This window comes from Eulemur rufifrons, chromosome 18, assembly GCF_041146395.1.
Source record: "Eulemur rufifrons isolate Redbay chromosome 18, OSU_ERuf_1, whole genome shotgun sequence".
NCBI classification, from domain to species: Eukaryota; Metazoa; Chordata; class Mammalia; order Primates; family Lemuridae; genus Eulemur; species Eulemur rufifrons.
In genome coordinates, this window is record NC_091000.1 from 38,073,727 (window position 1) to 38,099,335 (window position 25,609).

A 25,609-nucleotide genomic window follows, 5' to 3' on the forward strand; every position below is an offset into this window, starting at 1 on the left:
TCAAAAAAAAAAAAAAAAAAAAAGAATTTTATTGGTGAGATTGTTGGTGGGAAAACACTACTTAATGCAATGCAATTTTAATAAAGTAAAATATCCTTCAGTTTTTCAACCAAAAACCCTATCTAGGTATCCTTAAGTCAATAATGAGAGGGTATTCTTGAATACCTGGTATATCCATTTAATAGACATTTATTGTCATGTGAACTACAAATAAAATCCTAAGCTCTTTGCTAAGTGAGCAGAAGAGGTGTATCTGAGAGCCGATTAAGGCAAGGTTTTCCACAAATGACACCATGGTGATTTTTGTTAAATTTATATATCACTAGTGCAGTTATTTAGTGTTTTTATTAAATCTCACTTTATTTTTTTTTACTGACATACCTCCTTTAGTGGTATCTTGACCAATGCATAAGAAATCCAGGATATGATGAACTCATTATACCTTTTCTAGTACATATTAAAACATTTATTAAAAGGCTACCGATTTACTATTTTTAGATTATCTCATGTACCATCAATGATATAGCATAATGCCTCCAGGAAAAACTGAATTAGTGGAACGCTATGTAAATCAACCTACCCCTTTCCTTTCCCTGCTTCTGAAAGAAGTAACAGGAGCTACAAATTCCTGTTTTAGATGCTACTCTGCCTTTAGTGAAATGATTATATTTTAAAATGGTTTGAAGCATCGTAATAATTTTCAAAGTAATTGAAATCTCAGTGAATTTTTTTTCAGCACTTTCAGTGTCAACCCAAATAAGAGACTGAGGTTAAAACTCTCAGTCAACGAAGGTTTATTAATACAAAGGTGAGGAAGTGCCCGGGGAAAAACACCAACCTCAGACAAAGCGGTGGCTGTTTTTCCCGAAGGGGAAGTTGGAACCTTCAGCGTTTTAAAGGCAAACAGAGAGAAGAAAAAGGGGGGATGGGGACTAATAAGGCAAAGCGGTTACATTCTTGTGGGGCCCAGGAAATCTACATTTTACATAAAATAAGGAGAATGGCAGAAGAGAAAAAGGGAGTGAAGGAAGCATCAATTATGTAGATGTCTCTGGATAGGCAGAAGGATGTCTGATGCAGTGTTTCCCCAGTTGTTACCAGTAAAAATAAACTTGTAATTCATTATTAGTGTGGAATCAGGCTTTAGTTTTAGGTGCTATTTGCATGTCCTTGCTTTTGGGAGGTCAGCAAGGAATTTCCTTGCTGAATGACCTGTGAGGCCGGTTCTTCACAGGTGTCTGAGGCTTTACCTTCTTTTAGATGGCCCTGAGACCTTTATTTTCTTTTTACAAGGGGAAGACTCCAGCTTTTGCTCTAAGTCGCATGTTTTAAAGTCATGAAGCATATTTTCGATTGTTTTGATTTGAAATTCATCCTGTTGTTTACTTTTTTAAAAACCTAGGGGAAAGACAAATACAAACAGATTTTTAAAAGCTAGAAAAGCAGCGGACAGTGGTTGCGGAGCAGAGGAGGGACAATATTAGAAAATGAGAAAGGAATCCAGTCCGCCCCCGATTGGACAAATCCGGACGGATGAAGAAGGCAGCGTTTCCTTCCCCAGCAGCAAACTTTAAGCCAAATTTAGGCCATAGTTCCGCAGCGCCGAGAAAACGCGCGTAAAAGCGAGGGCTCAAGACTTCCTTAAAAAAAAAAAAAGTCACATTCAACACAGAAGAGAGAGGAGGCGGAAGCAGCGCCACCACACAACACGAACGCAGAGGGGGCCGACGCCCGGCCCCGCCCCAGGCCCCGCCCCGCCCCGCCCCAGGCGCGGCCGGCCGCTCGGCGGGGCCGCCAGGGGGCGCTGCGCACCGTGCGGGCGAGAGTTGGCCTCCTTCCCGGCCTCCTCCCTCTCGCTGCTCCGCCCCCAGGAGTTCTCGGCGCCAAAGTCAAACCCGCCCTGGCCCGCCCCGCCCCTCGTCCCGCGCTCAGGCCCCGCCACCGGAAACCCCCGCACCATGGTAAGAATTGGGGCCGGGGACCCAGGTCTCCTTCCTCCTTAGCGTCGGGGCCTCCCATCTCCTCGGCGACGTGGCACCCTGGCCTGGCGCTGGCCTCCCGGCCCTGGGCTTCCCTACTGAGGGGCCCGTCAAGTCGCCGCCGTGGCCACCCCGCACTCGCCGGCGTGCCCGCCCGCACACCTGCCTTCGCAGCTCACGCCTTGAGCCGGGAGCCGGGAGCCGGGGATGTGGGGGGGCGCGGGGCGTCCACGGCCTCCCCGCCCATCTGCACCCGGCGTTTGTACCCGGGGCCGGTCCGGGCGGGCGGGTTAGGTTAGAACACGGGACGCGTTCGCGAACGTGACCCGAGAATCTCACCAGCTCACTGACTTGTCATAAAGATAACACGGCACCGGAGAACCAGTGTCCCCGACGCCTCCCAATTCAGCCCCCCGAGGTGCAGCCCCTGGTTAAGAACCGGGGAGAAAGTGCGAGCAGGCGGGCGGGCGGGCGCTGGAGCTGCAAAGGCGAGGCTCCTGGCCGTTCGCAGCTGGGTGGTTTATGTATTGTAACACGTAGAGCGCGTTTCTGAACCGCTCACTGTTTCACGAGTAGCCTGACGGATCTTCGCTTTGTGCCGGTTATATGATTTCTGAGAAAATCCATTGGTTTTTACCAATGGTCGCTGCTCTTGTGCTTCCGACCGCTGGTTGCGCAGGGAGTCTGTCGCTTTATTGGGAACCACTGCACTGAATGAGTCGTCCTCGTGTGTCATAACCGGTTAAGTCTTGGGAAGATTCTCAATTGTCTTTCTCTTTGTGAGCTTAATGTCTTTCTGCTCGTCAGATCATTTTCATAAACCTTCAAAGTGTCATTCTTTTATTTTTCCCTGCTTCTGTTGGCAGAAAAGCAACAGCTAATTAAATGGATCTAAGATTTTAATATCTTCATTTAGTTAAGTGGCCGTTATTTCGCCGAGCTAATTAATGGTGGACAAGGATCTAGTTATACGGTATTTATTTGAAGATACTTGTCCAGGTGTAATTATAACTGATAACGGCTGCTTTGTGGTTAAACTAACAACCCAGCCACCTGGGCATAAAATGGTCTAAGAAGCCAAACAGGATCACAGTTAAAACAGATCTGTTACCAGTGTTCCGTGTTATCATATTTCTCTTTATAGGGTTGCTGGCCTCATATAACTGACTACTGTCTTGAGAACTGTGCAGCACAAATACAACTTTGACCTAATGTCTCTTTACACATGAATCACCTTCTAATACTAAATGGTTTAATGTGCTGTTAACTCTTTTCAGATGCTTGCCTCTGATAATGGAGAATCATAAACAAATTAAAATAAAACTTCTTATAAGACGTGTACTTCCTTTTTTTTTTTGAGACAGGGTCTCGGTCTGTTGCCCAGGCCGGAGTACAGTGGCACAATCATAGCTCACTGTAACCTTGATACTTCCGCCTCACCCTCCTGGGTGGGACTACAGGTGCGCACCATCATGCCGGGCTAATTTGTTTTTAAAGAGATAGGGTCTTGTTATGGTCTCCAACTGGCCTCCAATGATCCTCCTGCCTCAGCCTCCCAAAGTGCTGGGATTACAGGCATGAGCCACAGTGCCTGGCCCTTCCTATTTTTTGTATATGATCAGAAATAAATTAGGTGTTATGATGGTCAAAGATAAACTTTTGATTGATTGTAAATCAATAGGTGTTTGTTTTGATTTGGTTGGTTTTGCTGGATAAACAGTTATTATAAGTACAGGCATATTTTTGGAATTGGGGAAGTGCAATGCTCAACTCGGAGGGCAGCAGGTGGCATCTACTTTTTAATTTTTCATAATTTTATTATAATTGATCAGGATGACTTTAAGAATTTCATAATTCCTCCTTGGAGAAGGTTCCTTAGAAACATGATTTTTAAAGTGGTTTAAAATACTTTGATCAACCAGGAAGCTTCATAGTCCTCAGGTGAAGTTTTGCATCTCATTACTAACTAATTTGAATACATCTCTGACTTATACTATCAGGAGGTTTTTTTTTCTAGTTTTTAAGTATTAAACGAGCTTTGTTGATTTTGGGGGGAGAAACTTCTAAATGTGAATATTAATATGGCATCCTTTTATGTTACTTATTCTAATTCTGGCCGTAATATTCTCCTACTGTGGTTAATAATAAAAATTAGGACTGAGCATGGTGGCTCATTGACTGTAATCCCAGCACTTTGGGAGGCCAAGGCGAGAGGATCGCTTGAGCCCAGGAGGTTGAGGTTGCAGTGAGCTGTGATCATGCCACTGCACTCTAGCCCCGCTGGGCAACAGAGTGAGACATTGTCTCAAAAATAATACTAATAAAATTATTTCTAGTCATAAAAGAAACTGATGAATAAGTCAGCCTGAAAACAATGTAAATGAATGATACAGCTAATTCACACTTCATAGCTGCTGAGCTGAGTGTTGAGAGCTTTTCTAAAACTGACCCAGGACACTCAATTCTCCTTATTGCCTGCCTTTGGGTGGCAGGTTCTTGTGGAGTGCAAGGGGCTTTCCAAGACGCTTTTTATAATACCAAAGTGTTAGGAACCTTTCCTAAAACTTTGGGATCTGTTTTCTGCTAATGCAGCCACAGACTAAAGTCCTGACGGGCTTCTCACTGCCCTCAGCGCCTCTGACACGGCCTACAGATTCTGGGCTGAGAAAAGCAGGGTTCTCCACCCCAGGGCACAATCAAAGCACCTGGGGAGAGTTTTTAAAATATGCTGCCCAGGCCAGGTTCCAGAGATTCTGATTCAGTTCATTCGGCATGAACCCAGGCACCAGTACTTTTTAAAAACTCCTGAGATATTCTGAGGTATGGCAGTTTAAGACCCATTGGACTAGAAAAGTGGTCTGAAGGGGTTCTACCTGATATGAATTTCATGCTTGATTTATTCAGGTACTGCAGAGGCCAGAGTGAAGGGAAACTAATAAAGCAGTGCTGGGCTCTAGCTCAGCCCCGAGTTTAGTGAGCAGGTCTATGTGTTTTCCTGGAGCTTGCCTACCGGAGATGTCTCTGATTTACCCCTCCAAGCAAGGCAATACCTGGTTTATCACTGAATTCCTTATTAGTAATTCATCCTGTATCATATCTGTGGGAATGGAGTGGGTGTTGTGGGCTTGCAAGCCTGAGCAGCCTCAGATTTTAGACTTTGGAGCTTTAGATTCATGGTCCTAAAAGTAAGGGCTGGCCTTAAACGTCTGCTCTGTCTAACCTGGCACTAAGCCTTGGGAAGGCAAAGGCAGTTCATGTTCTGAAGAAGTTCTTCAATCTTCTAAGAGACAAGTAAACACATCTTTCAATGTAGTAAGTGATTTGATGAAGGGGAGTTCTGGGAATACATGCTTGGTCTTCGAGCTCAGGGGAAGTTCTCCTGGAGAAAGAATGCCTAAGTTTTGGAAGACATTTTGGAGTTTTTTTCTTTTTTTTTTTTTTTTCATCTTTAACCATAAGTTACCAAGAGATTTTGGAGTTTCGAGTAGGCGAGAAGAGAACTTGTTCTAGGTAGAGGAACATTTTTTAAAAATAGAGAATTACAAATAGTTTTTGTATTACAGCTCAAGTTGCTTAGCTCTCCATATTGCTATGGTAAAATTTGAGGTGGGGAGTGGTGAAAGAGGCTATAACAGGTAGGTTGGGGCCAGGTGAAAAGGGCCTTTTATGTCATACTGGGGGTGCTTGGATACTTCTGGATAGTTGGGAGCCACTGAATGGTTTTGAGCAAGGGAGAGCCATGGTCAGGTTTGTTTTGTCACAGCGTGGCATGTGAACTTAGAGAGTGAGACACAGTTTAGGGGACTGGAGGTATAATGCAGGAGATAGGTAATGAAGGCCTGGATTGAGGTGGTGGAAGTAGAGATGGAGCAGACAGGACAGATTGGAGAAAGAGTTAAACCCTGAAATTGGCCAGAATTTGGTGATTTGTTGGATGTGGGGCAAGAGAGATGAAGGCACCTGGGATGACTGCCAGTAGCTCACACCTATAATCCTAGCACTCTGGGAGGCCAAGGCAGGAGGATCACTTGAGCCCAGGAGTTTGAGACCAGCCTGGGCAAGAGCAAGACCCCATCTCTACAAAAAAAGAAAATAAAAATTAGCTGGGTGTGGTGGTGCACACCTGTAGTCTCAGCTACTTGGGAGGCTGAGGCAGGAGGATCACTGGAGTCCAGGAGTTTGAGGTTGCAGTGAGCTATGATGACACCACTGCACTCTAGCCTGGGAGACTGAGCAAGACCCTGTCTCAAAAAAAGTATTAGGAGATGAGGGATCAATAGTTGAATCCTGGGAAACAGCAGTGTTTGAGAGTGGACAGGAAGAAGAGAAAAATATAAACTTTGAGGCTGTTTATTTACACAAATGATTCATCAAGAAACACCTGATAATTCTATTACTATGAAAATGAGTTAGTGGGTCTCTAGGTTTTGCAAGAAGAATGAAGATTCATGTACTCTGGTATGTAGTCAGAATGGCAATTTCAAATCCCTTTCCTGATTTGTGTAGGTTCACATTTTCTGATGAAGTTTTTGGTTGGATAGGGTCAGTCTTTAATTCTTGTTTCATGTCTGCTTTGTAAGCAAACAATTTATGTTCCCTTATGATCCTGTAAAATTTTTGAGAAAGATACAGATCACTTAACATTAGTGTGTGCTAGGCACCGTGGCTCATGCCTACAGTCGTAGCACTCTGGGAGGCTGAGGTGGGAGGATTGCTTGAGCTCAGGAGTTCAAGACCAGCCTGAGCAAAAGCAAGACCTCATCTCTACTGGAAAAAAAAAAAAAATTAGCCCAGTGCTGTGGTGCACCTGTAGTCCCAACTACTTTGGAAGCTGAGGCAGGAGGATCGCTTGAGCCCAGGAGTTTGAGGTTGCAGTGAGCTGTGATGATGCCACTGCATTCTAGCCCAGGTGACAGAGCAAGACTCTGTCTCAAAAAAAGAAGAAGAAGCATTAGTGTGGGATTAGAGAACTAGAGATGATGGTTCTCACTTTTTTTTTTTTTTTTTGGCAAATCTTTGGCTTGAAGGAAATTTGACTCCTTTTTCTTTTAATTTGGACTTTAGCTTTGGGTATATATTCTATATAGTAAAATTTGTTATTAACTTATACTTTTCAGTTATATATTATCATAATTTCAAGTTGGCTAAAGGGTATTGTAGAATAATAGTAATCTGAGTTGACTGCCATTTTCTGCTTGGATAGGTTTTTTTCCTTCCTCTAGCCTATCCTCCTCCACATTGCTCCTGCAATTAGCTTGTCAAAATGTAACTCTAATCTCATCACTCCCTTGCTTTAGAAATTACTCTGTAGCTTCTTGTTGAGAGAATAAAGTTCTATCAGCTGGGCAGTCAGCCTTCCCTAACCTGGTCCCAGACCCTTCTTCCATCCACCACTCCCTCTACATATGCCATACAATAACTGTCTTTCTAGAGCATTCCATGTACTTCCATAATGTTGGCTGTGTGTGGTCTGCCCAGGACACGCTTTTCACTATTTCTCACTTTATCAAAATTCTTTAAATCTCTACCCTTCCTAGATAACCCTTCTTCCTCCCTGTGGTGGAATTAATTCATTCTGTCCTGGATATTGTGTAGCAGTTTGTGCATGTTGCTGTTTATTAGTTATAAGTAGTTTTGTCTATTTAATTTCTTTGAGAGATTGTGAGCCTTTTGGAGGTAAATACAGTGGTTTATCATTGGTTCATTTTATAAATATTAAATTTCTATAAAATGTCAAGCTCTGTCTCAATCACAATTCTTGTTATATTGGCAGATATACCAATAGGGTTGGCAGATAGTAGTTAAAATGAGTCATTCAGCCTGTCTCTGAGAGTAGCAAACCTGTTGGTATCAGATAAGACCATGCATAAAATTTCAAATGTTTTAGACTAAGTTGTTTTAAAATGCAATGTTCCTCCCAAAATGCATTGTTTACTTTTTAACTTTTGTGCTTTAGTCAAAGAAAAAAGGACTGAGTGCAGAAGAAAAGAGAGCCCGCATGATGGAAATATTTTTTGAAACAGTAAGTCATTTTTCTTAAGATTTTTAGAGTTTTGTATAATTTTCATGTTAAGTATGTATCATCCATTGTTAACTGTCCCTTCTTCGTTAGTGATCAATAGTGACCAATTTCTTGAAGAATGGATAAAATTCTGCAAACGTTTGTGGTTCCTATGAGTTGTGGAGTATGAAAGAACCATATCCCACTGTTGGTAGAGTCTCTTCTATCCAGACTGTGCTACGTACTGGCACCAGAATTATCTTTCTGAAGCACATATTTGATCGTCTCCCCTTTCTGCCTGAAAATAATGATAATAGCTCACACCTACTGAGTGCTGCCTAGGTAGCAATCACTGTTCCAAGCACTTAGCATAGATTATCTGATTTCATCCTTACAACAACCCTATGAGGTAGGTACTACCATCATCCATCCTCATTTTGATAGTGATAGTACCAGGATTCAAACTATTATTAATAGGTAGGCTCACCTGATTTTAGAGGGAGTGCAAAATACTTCCTCTTTGCCTTTGTAAGGCTGTCTATAGTGTAACACATATTGGTACACAGGCCTCCTTAACATATTCGTGATATTTGCACCTGCCAGTAATAGGAAGTATGTTTAAAGTTTCAACTCCTAAGTGACAGAGCCAGAGTTCAAACCCAGGCACCTGGCTCTGGAACCTGCTCTCTTCATTGTGTTGTTCTATGGCTTTTCTTTGCCTCCAGGTTAAAGTCTAAACCAATCTTTGACCTAAAAAAAAAAAAAAAATACTGACTTCATATGGCTTTGCAGGACCTTCAAAGCCTAGTTGGCCCCAACGTACCGACCATTTTCATTACACACAAGTGCGAATAAGATGGAGAAAAAGTGGTAAAATAGAATATTAAATTGATAAAACATTCCTTTCATTTTGATAAGGCAGAGTCTTAGTAAAACAAGCAAAATATTCTAAGGATTTCTTTTTTAAGTATTTGCCCTCTGAGTGTAATCTTACTGTTCCTAAAAGTCATTGGCAGTTCAGAATAAGGTATCATGTTAATAATGATGATATAGTTAAGATAAATTGATGAAGTTTGTGTATGAAAATTATGATAATTTATTCTTCTGCTGAGTTGAAATATTTTTCCTATGGGCTCAGAGCAAGAAAAGCAGATTTGATTCCTATCAGGCATTAGAATGCTGGGGAGAGTGGTTGGGGAGTTATTTTATCCTTTACAATATTGTTAATTGTCCCAAATATCAAAATCGGCTCTTTCTAACTGAAAAATTTTCAACTGTGTCCACAATAACATTAAGACACTAAAGATTATGATACTAATGAGTACTAGCTTAAAGAAGTTTAGTAACCAGTGAGTTTTTCTGTAAAGCTGGGAGTTAATTGTATTGATTGATTGATTTCAGTTCACATATTCTTGTTCCTTTTTCTACATTACAGCCTGATCAGTTGCTGTTCATGTATTTAGTCTATCAGTTTTTTGATGGAATTGAAAAGTATAACAGATTTGGGAAAAGTAATGGAAACCATTTCATTTATTCTCTCTTGAATGGAATATAGTATACTCAGGATCCAGACTGATACCAAAAATTGATAAACATTAGACATAAGCCCTTCAACCATTCAAAGAAAATAAACATTTGAGTGATACTGAGTGAAAAGCATGGATTCTAGGATTCAGATTCTGGAATCTGGATTCTAATTCTGTTGTTGCAACTGACAAGTAAAATTCCAACAAAATCAAATATGGCTACTCCAGGGTTTGATACAGAATTTGACTTTATTTAGATTTGAACAATAGTCCCTTTTTAAAGACTAATGTCACGAGGTAATGGTAAGTAGAAAATATAGAATATTGAAAAACAATACAGTATGATCACAAATATTAACAATGACAAGATTACAGGTAGATTTTGTTTTATACTCTTATTTTCTCAGTTACCTACAGTAAACATATATCTTTTTAATCAAAGTAGAAAACCAACTAACAAAGTACTATAAACCATGTTGCCTCTAATCATAAGTGGGCCATCTGCAAAGTTTTGGAAATCTTTTTAAAACACAGTCATTGGTAATAATGATAGCTTATAAAGAGTAGGAAACTTCAGAGGCTATTTGAGGCACAAAATAGGCTACCAATAAATATGTGTTGAGCTTTTCAGGAAATTAGCAAAGAATTAAGTGAGTGCTCTCTATTGGCACATAAGTCTCTCTGGAATGACCGTGCTTATACCCAGAGAATTTTATATAAATATATAAGTGGAGAGAAAGAGATGTAGACATAATCATATATGTATGGCTGTGTATGTGTGTGTGTGTGTGTTTGAAGTTGCTAATGTAATAAAAAGAATTCTTTGCCCATTGCACTTAAGAAGAACGTGACTACAGTATAGCTTGATGATTGAGAACTTACATTTGGAGTCTGTTTTACCCAGTAGCTTTGTGACGTTAAGCAAGTTACTTGACCTTTCTACCTCTCAGTTTCTTCATTTATTAAAGAGGATGGTAATAATAGTCACAAGTATTGGTATAGAAATTAAATGAAATACTCTGTATTAAACATTAATGTAAAACACCCAGGTTGTAAGTGCTTTATTAAATGTTATCTAGTATTATGTGTTTTCCATAGTATCTTACACATAGTTTTGTTTAAAGAACTAGAACCATTGTGTTCATCTCCTCTGTATTATCTCTGTTTAATTCTGGGGAGCCTTAAGAAGGAAAATTTACTTGAGATCATTTGTTCAGTGACCATACTTGAGTTCTGAGGCTAGTTCTTTCCAAGCCTGTTTATTTACACAGCAGCCCCACTAGGGTAGCCAGTGTCTGGGTGTCTGGGGTTTTTTCTTTTTTCTTTCTTTCTTTCCTTTCCTTTCTTTTCCTTTTTTCTTTTTTATTTTTTTTGAGACAGGGTCTCACTCTATCACCCGGGCTAGAGTGCAGTGGTGTCAGCATAGCTCACTGCAACCTCACACTCCTGGGCTCAAGTGATCCTCCTGCCTCAGCCTTCTGAGTTGCTGGTACTATAAGCAGACACCACCACACCCAGCCAAGTTTTCTATTTTTTGTAGAGATGGGATCTCACTCTTGCTCAGGCTGGTCTCGAACTCCTGGCCTCAAGCAATCCTTCCACCTCGGCCTTCCAAAGTGCTGGGATTACAGATGTGAGCCACCACACCCAGCCATTTTTCTTAGTAACTACGTGTAGGCAGACACCTGAATGAGTTCATGTTCTTTTTCTAGGGAATCTAAAGTATTTGCAAAGAGGTTTGATTAATTGATTTTTCTAAATGCATTAAAGACCTAAAGTCAGTCATTTATTACATGTTCCCTGAGATCCTAAAGTATTATCTTTAAATAGTTTATTCCCAGATGTGCAAAAATTGATCTCATACTTTCACAAATCCAGTGATTTAGTATTTTCCTTAAATTACTGAATCTTAGGTGTAGTGAGATGAAGTTAAATCTTAGGTGAAGATGAAATTAAATCTTAGGTGTAGTGAGATGAAGTTTTTTTCAACATTTTATGAAAATTTTCAAATATGAGTTTAACAGTGAATACCCATATGCCCATCGCCTATATTCTACCATTAACATTTTATTCTATTTGCTTTATCACATATATATTCATCTATCCACTCCTTTATCCATGCATCTGTTTTTTTTTTTTTTTTTTTTTTTTTTGAGTGTACTTCAAAGGAGTTCTTTGTATATATCCTGGGTACCAGACCTTTGTCAGGTGTATGTTTTGCAAATATTTTCTTCTAGTCAGTACTTGTCTTTTCAGTTTCTTAGAAGTGCCCTTGGTTGAGCAGAAGTTTTAAATTTTTATGAAGCTTAATTTCCATCCAATTGAAGTTGCCTTTTCAAGTGTATTTTGAAGAAATGGATCCCAGATTTTCGTAACAGTATCACAATATTTCTTTTCTAATTATTGTATACTTTACACTTTTCAAATAATTTTACTTTTGTTATCTAAGTTCTTTCTACCACTTCAACCAAGGCTTATTACCAATAGAAAGGAGTATTTTACATAGATTTTTTTTTCTGACCATAGAATTAAATATTGTAATGCATATCTTCCCATAATATTTTGCTTTGCCTATGATAAACATGCAGCATGTATAGGTGAATGATTGATAGGAAGCTATGAATTATATAATTTCCATATTGTTTAGGTATAGTCCTTCCATGAAACAAATTGTGATAGTTGTCTGTTTTGCTTTTAGTTAGAACTGCTAAATCTGTGAAGTGTAATATATGCTAACCAAAGCACTGTTTGTGTTTTCTTAAAGTGTCAGAGATGCTAATTATCTCATGTTGCCAATTGATCCACCATAACTAGTTTTTATACTTCAATGGGAAGATGTTGTTTACATTCTGATCTCCAAGAACTTTAAAGAATTGTATGTTCATGCAAAAGTCTGTCCTTTTTAAGTCCTATTGAGGGTATTGAATGAGATAATTGAAAAATGTCTTCTAGCTCTAAAATGTTTGATCCCATCACACTGTTCACTTCCAGACATAGTTTTTTTAATACAATGATTTATGAACATAATTATTTATATAAATATACAGTAGAAAATAAATACATAATTTTCATCTTTTTTTTTTTTTAACTCTTTTAAACAGAAAGATGTATTTCAATTAAAAGACATGGAGAAGATTGCTCCCAAAGAGAAAGGCATTAGTAAGTATGGAAGATATTCTGGGATATTTTGGGAAATATTTGTCATCTTTTCTGCAACAGTCTTTTACTTTATGGAAAACATAAATGTCTAGGGATGAAGAAATCATCATCTATTACCTACCATCCAAAGATAACCACCGTCATATTAGTGCTTACTGTCCTTTACCTTTGTTTTTCTATATAATACATTCTATGTAGTACATTCTGAATATGTATCCGTGCCATTAAATATTCTTTTATAACACAAATGGTAGCATAATGTCCCATTGCAATAAAATGCTTTTAAAAATCCAGTTAATAAGCCAGGTGCAGTGGCACATGCCTATAGTCTCAACTACTCAGGAGGCTGAGGCGGGAGGGCCGTTTGAGCCCAGGAATCTGAGGCGAGCCTGGGCAACATAGCAAGACCATGTCTTTAAAAATAAAATCCAGTTGTTGGAACTGGTTTCCAATTTTTTGCTATTGAAAACAATGTGTTGACAAGCATCCTTATATATATCCGTCATTATTTTTTTTGGCTGAATTTATAAAGGTGGAATTTCTGCATAAAAGATACAGATAAATCTAAAGTTTTAGATACATATTGCCACATTTCTCCACCCATGTTGAGGATATCTATTTTCTTGAATTCTTTATTATTTAGTGTTTTTAATTTGATAGTTAAGTTGTATCTCATTACTTTATCTTGCATTTCTTCGATTATTAGTAGCATTGAACATTTGTCTTATATATTGGCCATGCTTATTTTATAGATGCCCATTGATGTACTTTCTCTTTTGTTGTTTTTTCAAAATGAAAAAAAGAAACTCTTATTAATGAGTGTATGTACAAATGAAACTAGACAACTGCTAAGAGTCCCTCACACTTTCATGTACTCATAAAATTATTCCATCTTTATAGCTGTCAATGAACAATTAGTTCTGCTACTTCTTAAAGGTGTGTAAAATTTTTTAAGTTTAAATGTCCAGTTAACCCTTCAATAACATGAGGGTTGGGGCACTGACCCCCAGAAGTAAATCTGTGTATAACGTTTGACTCCCTCAAAACTTTACTAATAGACTACAGTTGACCAGAACTTATACCGGTAACATAAAAAGTCAATTAACATATATTTTGTATGTTATATGTATTATGTACTGTATTCGTACAATAAAGTAAGACAGAGAAAAGAAAATGTTACTAAGAAAATCATAAGGAAGAGAAAATATATTTACTATTCAATAAGAGAAAGTGGATCATCATAAAGGTCTTCATCCTTGTCTTCACTTGGAGAGTAGGCTGAGGAGAAGGAGAAAGAAGAGGTGTTGGTCTTGCTGTCTCAGGGGTGGCAGAGCCTGAAAAAAATCCACATAAAAGTGGACCTGTGCGGTTCAAACCCATGTTGTTCAAAGGTCAGCTGTACAGTCATAATTATACCAGTGTTCTAATGTCGCAAGACAGATTGTAGATAATGGAATCTCAACTGTGAATCAAAGGATCAAAAACAAAATTCAATACAATTTATAATAAGACTGATACATTTACAGAAAAAAATTCATATTGGCTGGGTATGGTGGCTCCTGCCTGTAATCTCAGCATTGTGGGATAAAAATAAAAATTTAAAAATCCATATTAACTAAATCCCTCCCCTTCCTCCCTTCATACCCATTCTCCCTCTCAGTTATTGACAAATTGTTTTCTAAAGTAAAAGATGATAGCCAAATACGCAACATTAACTTTTTTTTAAAAAAAGAAAAGATACCATACAGCAAGAGACTTGTGAATGTAACACCATTGAAATTATGTACTGAGCACTAATGCTAGATCTGCTATTGCTATAAAATCTCCTGGGAAAAAACCTTGCATTTCTATAGTGTGTTTTACTTTTCAAAGACTTCTCATAAGTAATGTTTCATTGGAATTCCACTATAGACCAAAGTAAGTATGGAAATGATTACATCTAATAGATGAAAAACATTTACACGTAAAGAACAGTTTGCCCTAATGTCATCCAGTGTTACTGGTAAGAGGATCAGACCTCAAGTCCTATTCTTAATCCTTTATCCTACCCATTTTCCCCTAAGCCCCTTCACCCCCCTATATAGTCATGTTTTGCTTAAGGATGGGGAATACCTTCTGAGAAATGCATCATTAAGCAATTTCATTTCTGTGCATACTATGTTTAATAGCTCCTTATTTATTAACTCATTAACTCTTGATCTGTAATATTTCTTACAAGTATTTCACCAGTTATTTGCCTTTTGATGTTATTTATGCTGTTTTTCTTAACATGGAGTCTAAAAATTCTCTCTCTTAGCTGCTATGTCAGTAAAAGAAGTACTTCAAAGTTTAGTTGACGATGGTATGGTTGACTGTGAGAGGATTGGAACTTCTAATTATTATTGGGCTTTTCCAAGTAAAGCTCTTCATGCAAGGAAATGTAAGTTGGAGGTTCTGGAATCTCAGGTAAGCCACCACAGTTAAAAATAATAGATTTGCTTTGCAACAAAGATTGGTTTTACTTAATCCTCTTCATTTAGTGGGTTTTCTTAAACTTTAAACATGCATCATTTGACTAAAAAGTCTAAAGATAATGAGCATCTCTTTCTTCTAAACAGTATGAGGACCTTAGAATGTTCTTTCATCTTCCCATATGTCATGATACTATTGTCTAGTATTTTTTTTTAATTAATGGACTTTTTTTGAAGCAGATTTGGGTTTACAGAAAATCTGATGGAAAAGTACAGAGAGTTCCCAAATATGTGCCCCTTCTCCTTCACCATGGACACAATTTCCCCTGTTACATCCTATATTAGTATGGTACTTTTGTTACAATTGATGAGCCAATATTGATACCTTATTATTAACTTAAGTCTATAGTTTACAAAAGGAAGATCAGAAATTTGGTTTTGACCATGTTAAGTTTGAAGTGGCTATTAGACAAAGAAGTGGAAATTTCAAATAGGCGCTTAAATATTTTAATATGTAGTTCAGAGAGAAGTCTTAATAATTTAACCAACTGCCTCATTAATTTCACTGCAGACGGGGGGATACTCACTGGATCCCCACTCTGAACTTGTTCCACATTTTCTTTGAAGGTCTATATTTAGAGTGTTATTGGTTGTAAGTACTAGAACATGACTCATGCTAGTGGGTTTGATTTAAGGAACTAGAAATAGGAACGGGAAAATATGCAAGAGTAATAACTGATATTTATTGAGCACTTGAGCCTGGCAGGGAACCGTGGTCCTAAATGTATTATCTTATTTAATACCCACAATATTATGAGGTTAGTATTATCATTATATTTATTGCGTAGATCAAGAAACTGAGACATAGAGAGATTAACGTGTCCAAGGTCACACAGTAACTATGGAGTTGGGATTTGACATCAGGTATTTTAACTCTAGGGTCCTGTTCTTAATCACTACTTTTAGAAACAGGCAGCCTATCTTTCCACTCTCCCTTCCATACTGTCCCCTACTCCAGGGCTGCTAGGTTGGGGTGGAATGGAGGTCTCAAAAGGTCTGTGGCTGGGCAGATGTTCTAAAAGTGCTTACCTCATCTCTTTTTAACAGCCTTGCTGAGATGTAGTTCACATGTTATACAATTCAGCCACTTAAAATATATGATGTAATAGTTTTTAATATGTTCATATATATATGTATGTAATATATACAATCATCATTACAATTTTAGAGCATTTTTATCACCTCAAAAAGAAATCCTCCACCCTTTAGCCATACTCCCAACCTTCTCAGCCAACTCCCCCAGTCAACCCTAGGCAACCAACCACTAATCTGTCTCTGTAAATTTGCTTGTTCTAGACATCTCATATGAATGGAATCATATAATATGTAGTCTTTGATGACTGAGTTCTTTCCCTGATAATGTTTTCAAGTTTAATCGTGTTATAGTATGTATCAGTATTTCATTCCTTTTTATAGCCAAATAGTAATCAATTGTGATATAACTATACCACATTTTGTTGATCCATTCATCTGTTGATGGATATTTGAGTTACTTCCACTTTTTGGCTATTCTGAATAATGCTACTCTAAACTTTCATGTATAAGTTTTATGTGGACATATATTTTCATTTCTTTTGGGTATGTATCTAGGAGTAGAATTGCTGGGTCGTCTGGTAACTCTATGTGTGATTGTTTGAAGAACTGCCAAACTGTTTTTCAGAGCAGCTGCACCATTTTACAATCCTACCAGCAGTGTATGAGGGTTCTTATTTCTCCATATTTTTCCAAACCTTCTTGTTATCTGACTTTTTGATTCTAGCCTTCGTATTGGGTCTGAAGTGGTATCTCATTGTGGTTGTTTTCCATTTCCTTGATGAGCAATGATGTTGAGCATATTTTCATGTACCTCTTGGCCATTTGTGTTATCTTCTTTTGAAGAATGTCTGTTCAAATCCTTTACCCATCTCTAACCTCTTAAAAATGTTGCTGCATTTTTCTTTTCTTCTAGGAAACAACGTTCATATTCATCATTCACCAATTTTAAAAAACTTAGTTATAAAATTAGAAACTTTATATAGAGTAATTTGCTTTTAGGCCTTACTGCATTTTCCTGTCTTCATAGCTTTTAGTTCTTTGTTTTAGTTTATCCTTTTCAAGAATGCCATTGTCCTTTCTCTCTACTTAGCCAAATTCTAAACATCTCTCCTCTCAGAAATCTTCTCAAGCTCCCATAGCTTACAGTGTTCTTATCCTTCTTTAAACTCCTGTAATATTTTTGGTTTTACCACAAATAAAATGTATCGCTTTGGCATATACTGCTGGTTGTATATCTAATAAACATTGTCTTCTTCTGTACTAACAAAATACATTTTGAGGGAACACACTGTTCTTACTAGAAAATGTTCATCTTCTCAGACCCCCTTGCCACTAAGGGCAGTGAAGGGAAGCAGTTCTGACAAATGAGATATAAGTAGAACACTAGCTGTGAGTTTCTTAGGAATATTTTTGCTTTCCTGATGAAGGCACAGCTCCTTTCTCTGTTCTTTGATATGAACAAAGCCCCTTCTTCTTTTCATGATATGGTCATATTGTAACCCCAAGGTAACAAGCATGAGGATGAAGATGCAATTCTTTTCATCCATCTCCATATCACATTCTTAAAGAATGACAGAGCCTGGATAAAAAGATCTTGGGTCTCTGGTGGCATTTTGAGATACTATACTAGCCCTGTTTAATCGAGTTTTAGTTAAGGATTCTGTTATTTGTAGCTGGATGTATTCTGAATGAATACAGTTGCTCTGCAGACTTTTATATCAATGTGATTGATATTTTGTATGAGTTATCCATTGCTGTGTAACAAAACTACATTCTTTAAAACAGTGTGACTTCAAGAAACAAACATTGATATCTCACAGTTTCTGTGGATCAAGAATCCAGAGTTGGTTTAGTTGAGTACCTCTGTTCTTACATGAGGCTGTAGTCAAACTTGGCCAGGGCTGCATTTTCGTCTGAAGGCTCATCTGGAAGAGGATCTGTTTCCAAGTTCAATCATGTGGTTATTGGATTTAGTTCCTCACAGGCTCTTGGGCTGAGGATCTCAACTTCCTGGTAGCTTTTTGTTAGAGGCCTCCCTCAGTTCCTTACCACATGGGTTTCTCCATAGGACAGCTCACAGTATGGCTGCTAGCTTCCCTCAGAGCAAGCACATGTGTGAGAGTCCAAAACAGAAGCACTAGTCTTTTGTATTTTAATTTTGGAAGTGACATCTCATTACCTCTGCTGCATTCCTAAGAAATAAGTCACTAAATTCAGTCCACACTCAAGGAGAGGAGATTACACATGGGCATAAATACAGGCATACCTCAGAGGTGTTGTGGATTTGGTTCTGGACCACTATCGTAAAGCAAATATTACAATAAAGCATTTTCCCAGTGCATATAAAAGTTATGTTTACACTATCCTGAGTATCCTGAGTAGTTGTTACTACAGGTGTATGCCACCACACCCAGCTAATTTAAAAATTTTTTTTTGTAGAGATGAGGTCTTGCTATGATGCCCAGGCTGGTCTCAAACTCCTGGGCTCAAGGGGTCCTCCCACCTCAGCCTCCCAAGTAGTTGGGACTACAGGCAGGTGCCACCATGCCCAGCTAATTTTTCTATTTTTTGTAGAGATCGGGTCTCACTATGTTGCTTAGGCTGGTCTTGACCTCCTGGCCTCGAGCAATCCTCCCACCTCAGCCTCCCAAAGTGCTAGCATTATAGGCATGAGCCACCGCTCCTGGCCTGCAATTGCTTAAAATAAAACAATGAAGTTTGCCACATTAATTGATTCTTCCTTTTACAAAAGATTTCTCTGTAGCCTGTAATGGTGTTCAATAGCATTTTACCCACAGTAGAACTTCCTTCAAAATTGGAGTCTGTCTTCTCAAATCCTGCTGCTTCTTTGCCAACTATAATATAAAAGTTTATATAATATTCTAATTCCTTCATTGCCATTTCAACAATGTTCACAGTATCTTCAGGAGTAGATTGCATCTCAAGAAACTACTTTCTTTGCTAGTACATAAGAAGCAAATATTCATCCATTGAAGTGTTTTATCATGAGATTGCAGCAATTCAGTCATGTTTTTAAGCTCAGTGTCTAATTCTAGTTCTCTTGCAATTTCTGCCACACCTGCAGGGATTTCCTCCACTGAAATCTTGAACTCCTCAAAATCATTCATGAGGGTTGGGATCAACTTCTTCTAAAACTCCTGTTGATATTTTGACCTCCTCACAAATGTTCTTAATGGCATCTGGAATGGTGAATCTTACCAGAAAGTTTCAATTTACTTTGCCCAGATCCATCAGAGGAATCACTATCTGTGGCAGCCATAGTCTTGTGAAATGTATCTCTTAATAGGACATGGAAGTCACCTACCTTTTCTTGGCGGGGACCAGGCATGTAGTCCCATTCCTCATTATGTACAGAGGCAGAGGGAAAGGGTTTCGACTCCCTTTGGCATCATGTCTTTGGTGCCGCAGCTTCTTATCTGCCAGATCTATCCCCAAGCACCAGGGACACTGGGAAAAAGAAAAGATAAAAAAAAAAAAAAAATCTGAAAAGTAACATTACTTCTTAATCCACATGCTGCAGAATGGGTGTCATGTTCACAGGCATGAAAACAATGTTAATCTCCTCGTACATTCTATCAGAGCTCTTGGGTGACTAGTTGCATTGTCAATGAGCAATAAAATTTTGAAAGAAACTTTTTTTATGAGCAGTAGATCTCAACAGTGGGCTTAAAATAGTAAAACATGCTGTAAACAGATGTGCTGCCATCCAGGCTTTGTTGTTCCATTTATAGAACACAAAGTAGATTTAGCACAATCATAAGCGCCCTCGGATTTTTATTGAGCATTGGCTTCAACTTCAAGTCACCAGCTGCATTAGTTCCTAACAAGTGAATCAGCCTGTCCTTTGAAACTTTGAAGCCAGGCACTGACTTCTCCTCTCTGACTGTGAAAGTCTTAGATGGCATCTTGTTCAATATGAGGCTGTTTAGTGTAACCACCTTCATTAATGATCTTAGCTAGATCTTCTGGATAACTTCCTGCAGCTTCTCCATCAGGACTTGCTGTTTCCCCTTGCACTTTTATGTTATGGAGATGGCATCTTTCCTTAAACCCATGAACAAACCTCTGCTACCTTCAAACTTTTCTTCAACAGCTTCCTCACCTCTCAGCCTTCAAAGAATCGAAGAGAGTTAGGGCGTTGCCCTGAATTAGGCTTTGGTTTAAGGGAGTGTTGTGGCTGGTTTGATCTGTTCAGACCACTAAAACTTTCTTCATCTGAGCAGTAAGACTATTTTGCTTTCTTATCATTCATGTGTTTACTAGACTAGCACTTTTATTTTCCTTCAAGAATTTTTCCTTTGCATTTACAACTGGGCTAACTGGTGCAGGAGGCCTGGCTTTCAGCCTGTCTCGGCTTAAAGCCTATCTGGGCTTTCAACATGCCTTCCTCACTTAGCTTAATCATTTCTAGTTTTTGATTAAAAGTGATGTCCAGGCACAGTGGCTCACGCCTGTAATCCCAGCACTCTGGGAGGCAGAGGCAGGAGGATTGCTTGAGCTCAGGAGTTCGAGACCAGCCTGAGCAAGAGCCAGACCCCATCTCTACAAAAAATAGAAAAAATTAGCTGGGTGTGATGGTGCACACCTGTAGTCCCAGCTACTCGGGAGGCTGAGGCAGGAGGATCCTTTGAGCCCAGGAGTTTGAGGTTACACTTAGCTTTGATTGATGACACCACTGCTCTCAAGCCTGGGCTATGGAGTGAAACTCTGTCTCAAAAAACAAAAGTGAGAGATGTGCTGCTCTTTCTTTTACTTTGGTGCTTAGAGGCCATTTCAGGTTTATTAATTGGCCTAATTTCAGTGTTGTTGTGTCTCAGGGAATATGGAAGGCCAGGGAAAGGAAGAGAGATGCAGGAATGGCCAGTTGCTCGAGGAGTCAGAACCTACACAGTATATATCAATTAAGTTCACCGTCTTCTGTGGGCGTGGCTCACAGTGCTCCAAAACAATTACAATAGGAACGTCAAAGTTCACTAATCACAGATCACCGGAACAAATATAATAATAATAATGAAAACATTTGAAATACTGCGAGAATCATTAAAATGTGATAGACAAAAAGCACGTGCTGTTGGAAAAATGGCACCAACAGAGTTGCTTGACTCAGGGTTGCCAGAAACCTTCAGTTTGTTTTAAAAAAAAGTCAGTAAAGTGCAATAAAGCAAAGTGTGGTAGAAATGAGGTATGCTGTCCCAGGAGTCAAGGATCGTTTGGGCCATCTTAGGGGATACTTACCACAGATTTTTTCTTCAAACTTCACATGCGTATGTCTTATCTTCTTAAGTGGTTTTTTTAAAAAACAGCTTTAATGAGGAATAACTGACATACAAAAAGTGTTCATACTTAAAGTTTATAATTTGATAAGCTTTGACAAATGTATACATTTGTGAAACTGTAAGTACAATCAAGATAATTGGACACACCCATCACCCCTAAACTTTTTTTTATTCCCCTTTGTAATCATACCCTGTACTACTCGCCCTGACCCTAACATCTAGGCAACTGCTGATTTGTTTTCTGCCACTACTCATTAGTTCATATTTCCTAAAATTTTATATAAATGCCATGATACCATATGTACCCTCTTCTCCTGGCTTCTTTTACTTAGTATAATTACTTTAAGATTTACCCATGTTACTGTATGTATTCATTCATTTTTATTGCTGAATGCAATTTCATAAAATGAATATATATCAGTTTGTTTATGTGTTGATGAACATTTGGGTATTAACGTGCTTTTTTATTGAATGCATAAACATTAAGAGTTATGTCCCCTTAATGTATTTATTTCTTTATCATTATGAAATGACCTCTTTATCCCAGATTATTGTTGGATATTAATACAGGAACTCTGTCTTTTGATTAAGATTAGCCTGGTGTATCTTTTTCCATCTGTTTACTTCTAATCTTTTCTAATATTTTCATGTTTAAAGCATGTTTCTTATAGGGAGCATGTAGTTTAGTTTTGCTTTTTTATACAGTCTGACAATTTATGCCTTTTAATTAGCACATTCAGACCATTTACATTTAGTGTGATTATTGATCTAAATCTGCCATTTTATCTCCATTAGTTTTTATGTTACTTGAAAACAAGGAGTATATTTTATTCATTAAACAAATAATTACTCAGCCTTGAGTGCTTACCTTCTCCCAGGCAATTATTTATTCTTAAAATTGGGCATAATGAGTGTTGATTAAGCATTTCTTGATTGACTTTGGTAAGCTAGAGAAATTCTTTGCCTTTGAGGAAAAAGGTCAAATGTACAGTTTTTATTTCTTTGCTTCTGGATTAAGCATAATCTCTACTTACATAGTAAGAGGCTTGGCAAATCTTAATAGAAATAAGCAAGAAATTCTTGCTACTACAGTGAATCTAACTTTTTAAAAATTGAACTTAATATCTATTTATTCTGAATGATTAAAGAGGAGGACATTTTAATTTGTACTACTCTGGATTTCTGGGAACAAGTTTGTATAAGTAAAGGGTTGGCAACCTTGGCCAAACTTGCCAAAGACGTCGCATGAATTGCTGTCTGTGCCCCTCTCTGTGGTGTAAGAGTTGGCATCTAGTGTATTTTGTGACGTACTCCTTTCTCCCCACTTAAACTGGAGGTCAAAGCTTAATGTGACACACCTGCTCGTAAGTCAGAAGTCAAGTCAGGCTAACACATAGACAGAAGATCCTATACCTCTTGTTCCAGAAGTAAATGAAGAGTGAGGTTTTGATATGCCACTTGTAAAACATTGACAGCTCTTGGCATTTGCTATATTTTCCAAAAATTCAAATTAAAAAATTCCCTCAGTGCCATTTCACTTACCTAAACCGACTTTATTCTTTCAGTAATTATTGAGAAGTCATGTCAGTATCATATTGTGCCCCTCACCATGGTTCTGAAGATCACTTATAATTTAGAAAAGCAATATGACTTAATGGAAAGAGAAGTGGTTAGAAATAAGACATGGATTGAAATCACAGCTTCACTTCTTAACTAGCTTAGAAAAATTTCTTAAGCTTTTTAACGCCTCAGTCTCCTAGTTTTTAAGACAGGTGATACCTACTTTAACGGGTTGTAGTGAGGATTAAATGAGATGTATAATATTCCTGATACTTTAGGCACTCAGTACATGGTAGCCACAGATTCGGCTAAATCAGTAGTCACTCAGGAGTGTATACTGTAAGCTTACTTGTTTAGTCAGAACAAACATTTGGGGGTCTACTATATGTAAAACATTTTACCAAATACTGAAGGTAATTCAAAAAAGTAGAAGTCAAGGTCCATGCTTTATAAGAAAGAATTTGTAACCTGCACTGAAGGTAAAATATATACACTTGAAGTAAGTGATATGAGTGAAAAATAATACGTGCCAAACTGCCTAAATGAGTGATAAGAGATAAAAATGCATCAAGAGATGGTGACATTCGTGTAAAAGATAGAAGGCACTCTGTTAATGTTTAATTGAACCATATTCCAAATTCTAGTTTGCAGTAAAGATCAGCTTATTCTATATATTGCCAATTATAATGTTAACTTCCTGTGAGTTTCTTGTTAATTACTTCCAGATGGGGTTAGGGGGACTCTTAATTTTCTTTCTTCATCTTGTTCTGCTTTGGTTCTGCCAATGATTCCAATTATGTGAAGGAATGTACTTGTCTCTTGAGAATAGACATTCTTATAGTAGGTCTGAAAATTAAATCAGGAAACACATATTTTTTTCCCCTTGCCTTTAGGTTGTATGTGTTAATCATTATTAAAGACAGTCTAAAAGCCTCATGGTTATAATTTATGTTTCTCTTTAACATTTTCTAAGATAGCAAACAAACCATCAACTGTGTATGGGTTGTGCTAACTTCTGCAATTAGTTACTTATGTGCCTGCTCTTAGTAACTGTGTGTTAAGTTCTTTGGGCAATATAAAATAAAAAAATATATGGTTCATGTCCAGTGAATTTATACTTTATTTGGTAAGGCAAGATAAATACCTTACATAGTTAATTAACTTTTCATAAGAATGTTTAATATGTGATAAGTGCCAAATACCGTCCTTGCTATGAGTCCTAATTATTATACAAGTTTAGAAAATGGGAGTTTTATAAATTTATATAGTTAAGGGAGACTTCTTAGAAGCGATTATTTTGAGCTGAAAATTGGGGAGGTTTAGATGGATGGAGGAGATTCTCAAAGGGGAACAGGAAATCAGAGGAAATATTTATTGAGCACTTAAAGAGGTACAGTTTTAAGAGCTTTTACATGTTTTACACCCTTTGATTCTTATACCTGCATGAGATAGGTATTGTTATTAACTCCATTTTATATTATAAGAAAACTGAGGCACTAAGAGATTGAATAACTTGCCCAAGGTAGCAATATTAGTAAATGATGAAGCAGAATTCAAATCCAGGCATTCTGACTCTATAATCCATGTTCGTAACCACAGATAAAGAAAGCTTTATGTTTTGTTTTTGTTTTTTTTGTCACAAAATCCTCATGTCTAAAGATAAACCAAACTTTAAAAGAAATGCATTCAGTGGATAGTTGGTGGCCAGCTCAAAAAGAATATGCAATTTTTAGTTGTAATGAGAAAATAAGGTTGGAAATTAGATTGAGGCCATATTACGGGGTGTTTTAGTGGTTGGTTGAATTTTATCATGTACACCAAGCAGGGGAAGCTGAAAATTTTCCTTTCAGAATATTTTTCATATTCTTTTGCTGACCTAATTGCTAACAATTAGATTATATATAAGCTTTGAAAATTGTGTTGTTATATTTTGATATTAAGCAAACCCTTTTTTCCCCTTTGTATATGTGATTAAGATAATTAATTTTCCTGAAAATAATTTGAAGTGTAGTAATTTCTGCAAAGCTGAAATATTTGGACTGAGTTGAAGAAATAGTTGTTAAACTAGTCTCTAAATAGCTGTGACACAGATGCATTTCTGAAGCCTTTTTATGTAAAAAATATCTTTATGTGGAGGTGATGAAAGTAGTAGTACCTGTTTTAATATGTTATTTCTTCTGAAACATATATAAATATGTTTTGGTATTTGGATAAGGGGAGAAGGAGCTATTTTGGCTCAAGAGAAGGTAGAAATGACCAGATCCTTTTCTCATAAGTCTTTGTTTTTATTTTAATCTGAATTTATATGTAGCTGAAAGATTAGTTACATTATGGAAACAACCAAGTGAAATAGCATTTCTGAAGGATGTATAGAAATTTAGTAAGAGTCAAGAGAAGACTTTTTCTTCTTGATAGCTGTTCCAAGAATTTTAGCTGAAACTTGTTGATTTTTCCCAATGTGGTAATAATTTAGTCACTGTGTGTGTGTGTGTGTGTGTGTGTATGAGTGAGAGAGACACACACAAAGGCAGAGAGGAGTGGT

The 25,609-nt window shown here is 37.8% G+C and overlaps 1 protein-coding gene and 1 non-coding gene across 3 annotated transcripts in view; both read left to right on the forward strand.

Moving 5' to 3' along the window:
• Window positions 1-1,877: 1,877 nt before the first annotated feature.
• The window catches only part of MND1 (meiotic nuclear divisions 1), a 51,344-nt gene continuing 27,612 nt past the window's right edge, over window positions 1,878-25,609 (forward strand). The window contains exons 1-4 of one of the 2 annotated variants that reach the window (XM_069493472.1): window positions 1,878-1,961; window positions 7,936-8,001; window positions 12,608-12,665; window positions 14,962-15,110. In XM_069493472.1, coding sequence (XP_069349573.1) covers window positions 1,959-1,961; window positions 7,936-8,001; window positions 12,608-12,665; window positions 14,962-15,110 — 276 coding nt within the window. In that variant the 5' untranslated portion in view covers window positions 1,878-1,958. Of the gene's footprint in view, window positions 1,962-7,935; window positions 8,002-12,607; window positions 12,666-14,961; window positions 15,111-25,609 lie in introns of those variants that run through there. The other variant, XM_069493471.1, reaches the window with a different exon arrangement.
• LOC138399243 (small nucleolar RNA SNORA57) lies at window positions 19,531-19,681 on the forward strand. The gene has a single exon (XR_011236133.1). It is a non-coding gene; the product is annotated as a small nucleolar RNA SNORA57 (small nucleolar RNA).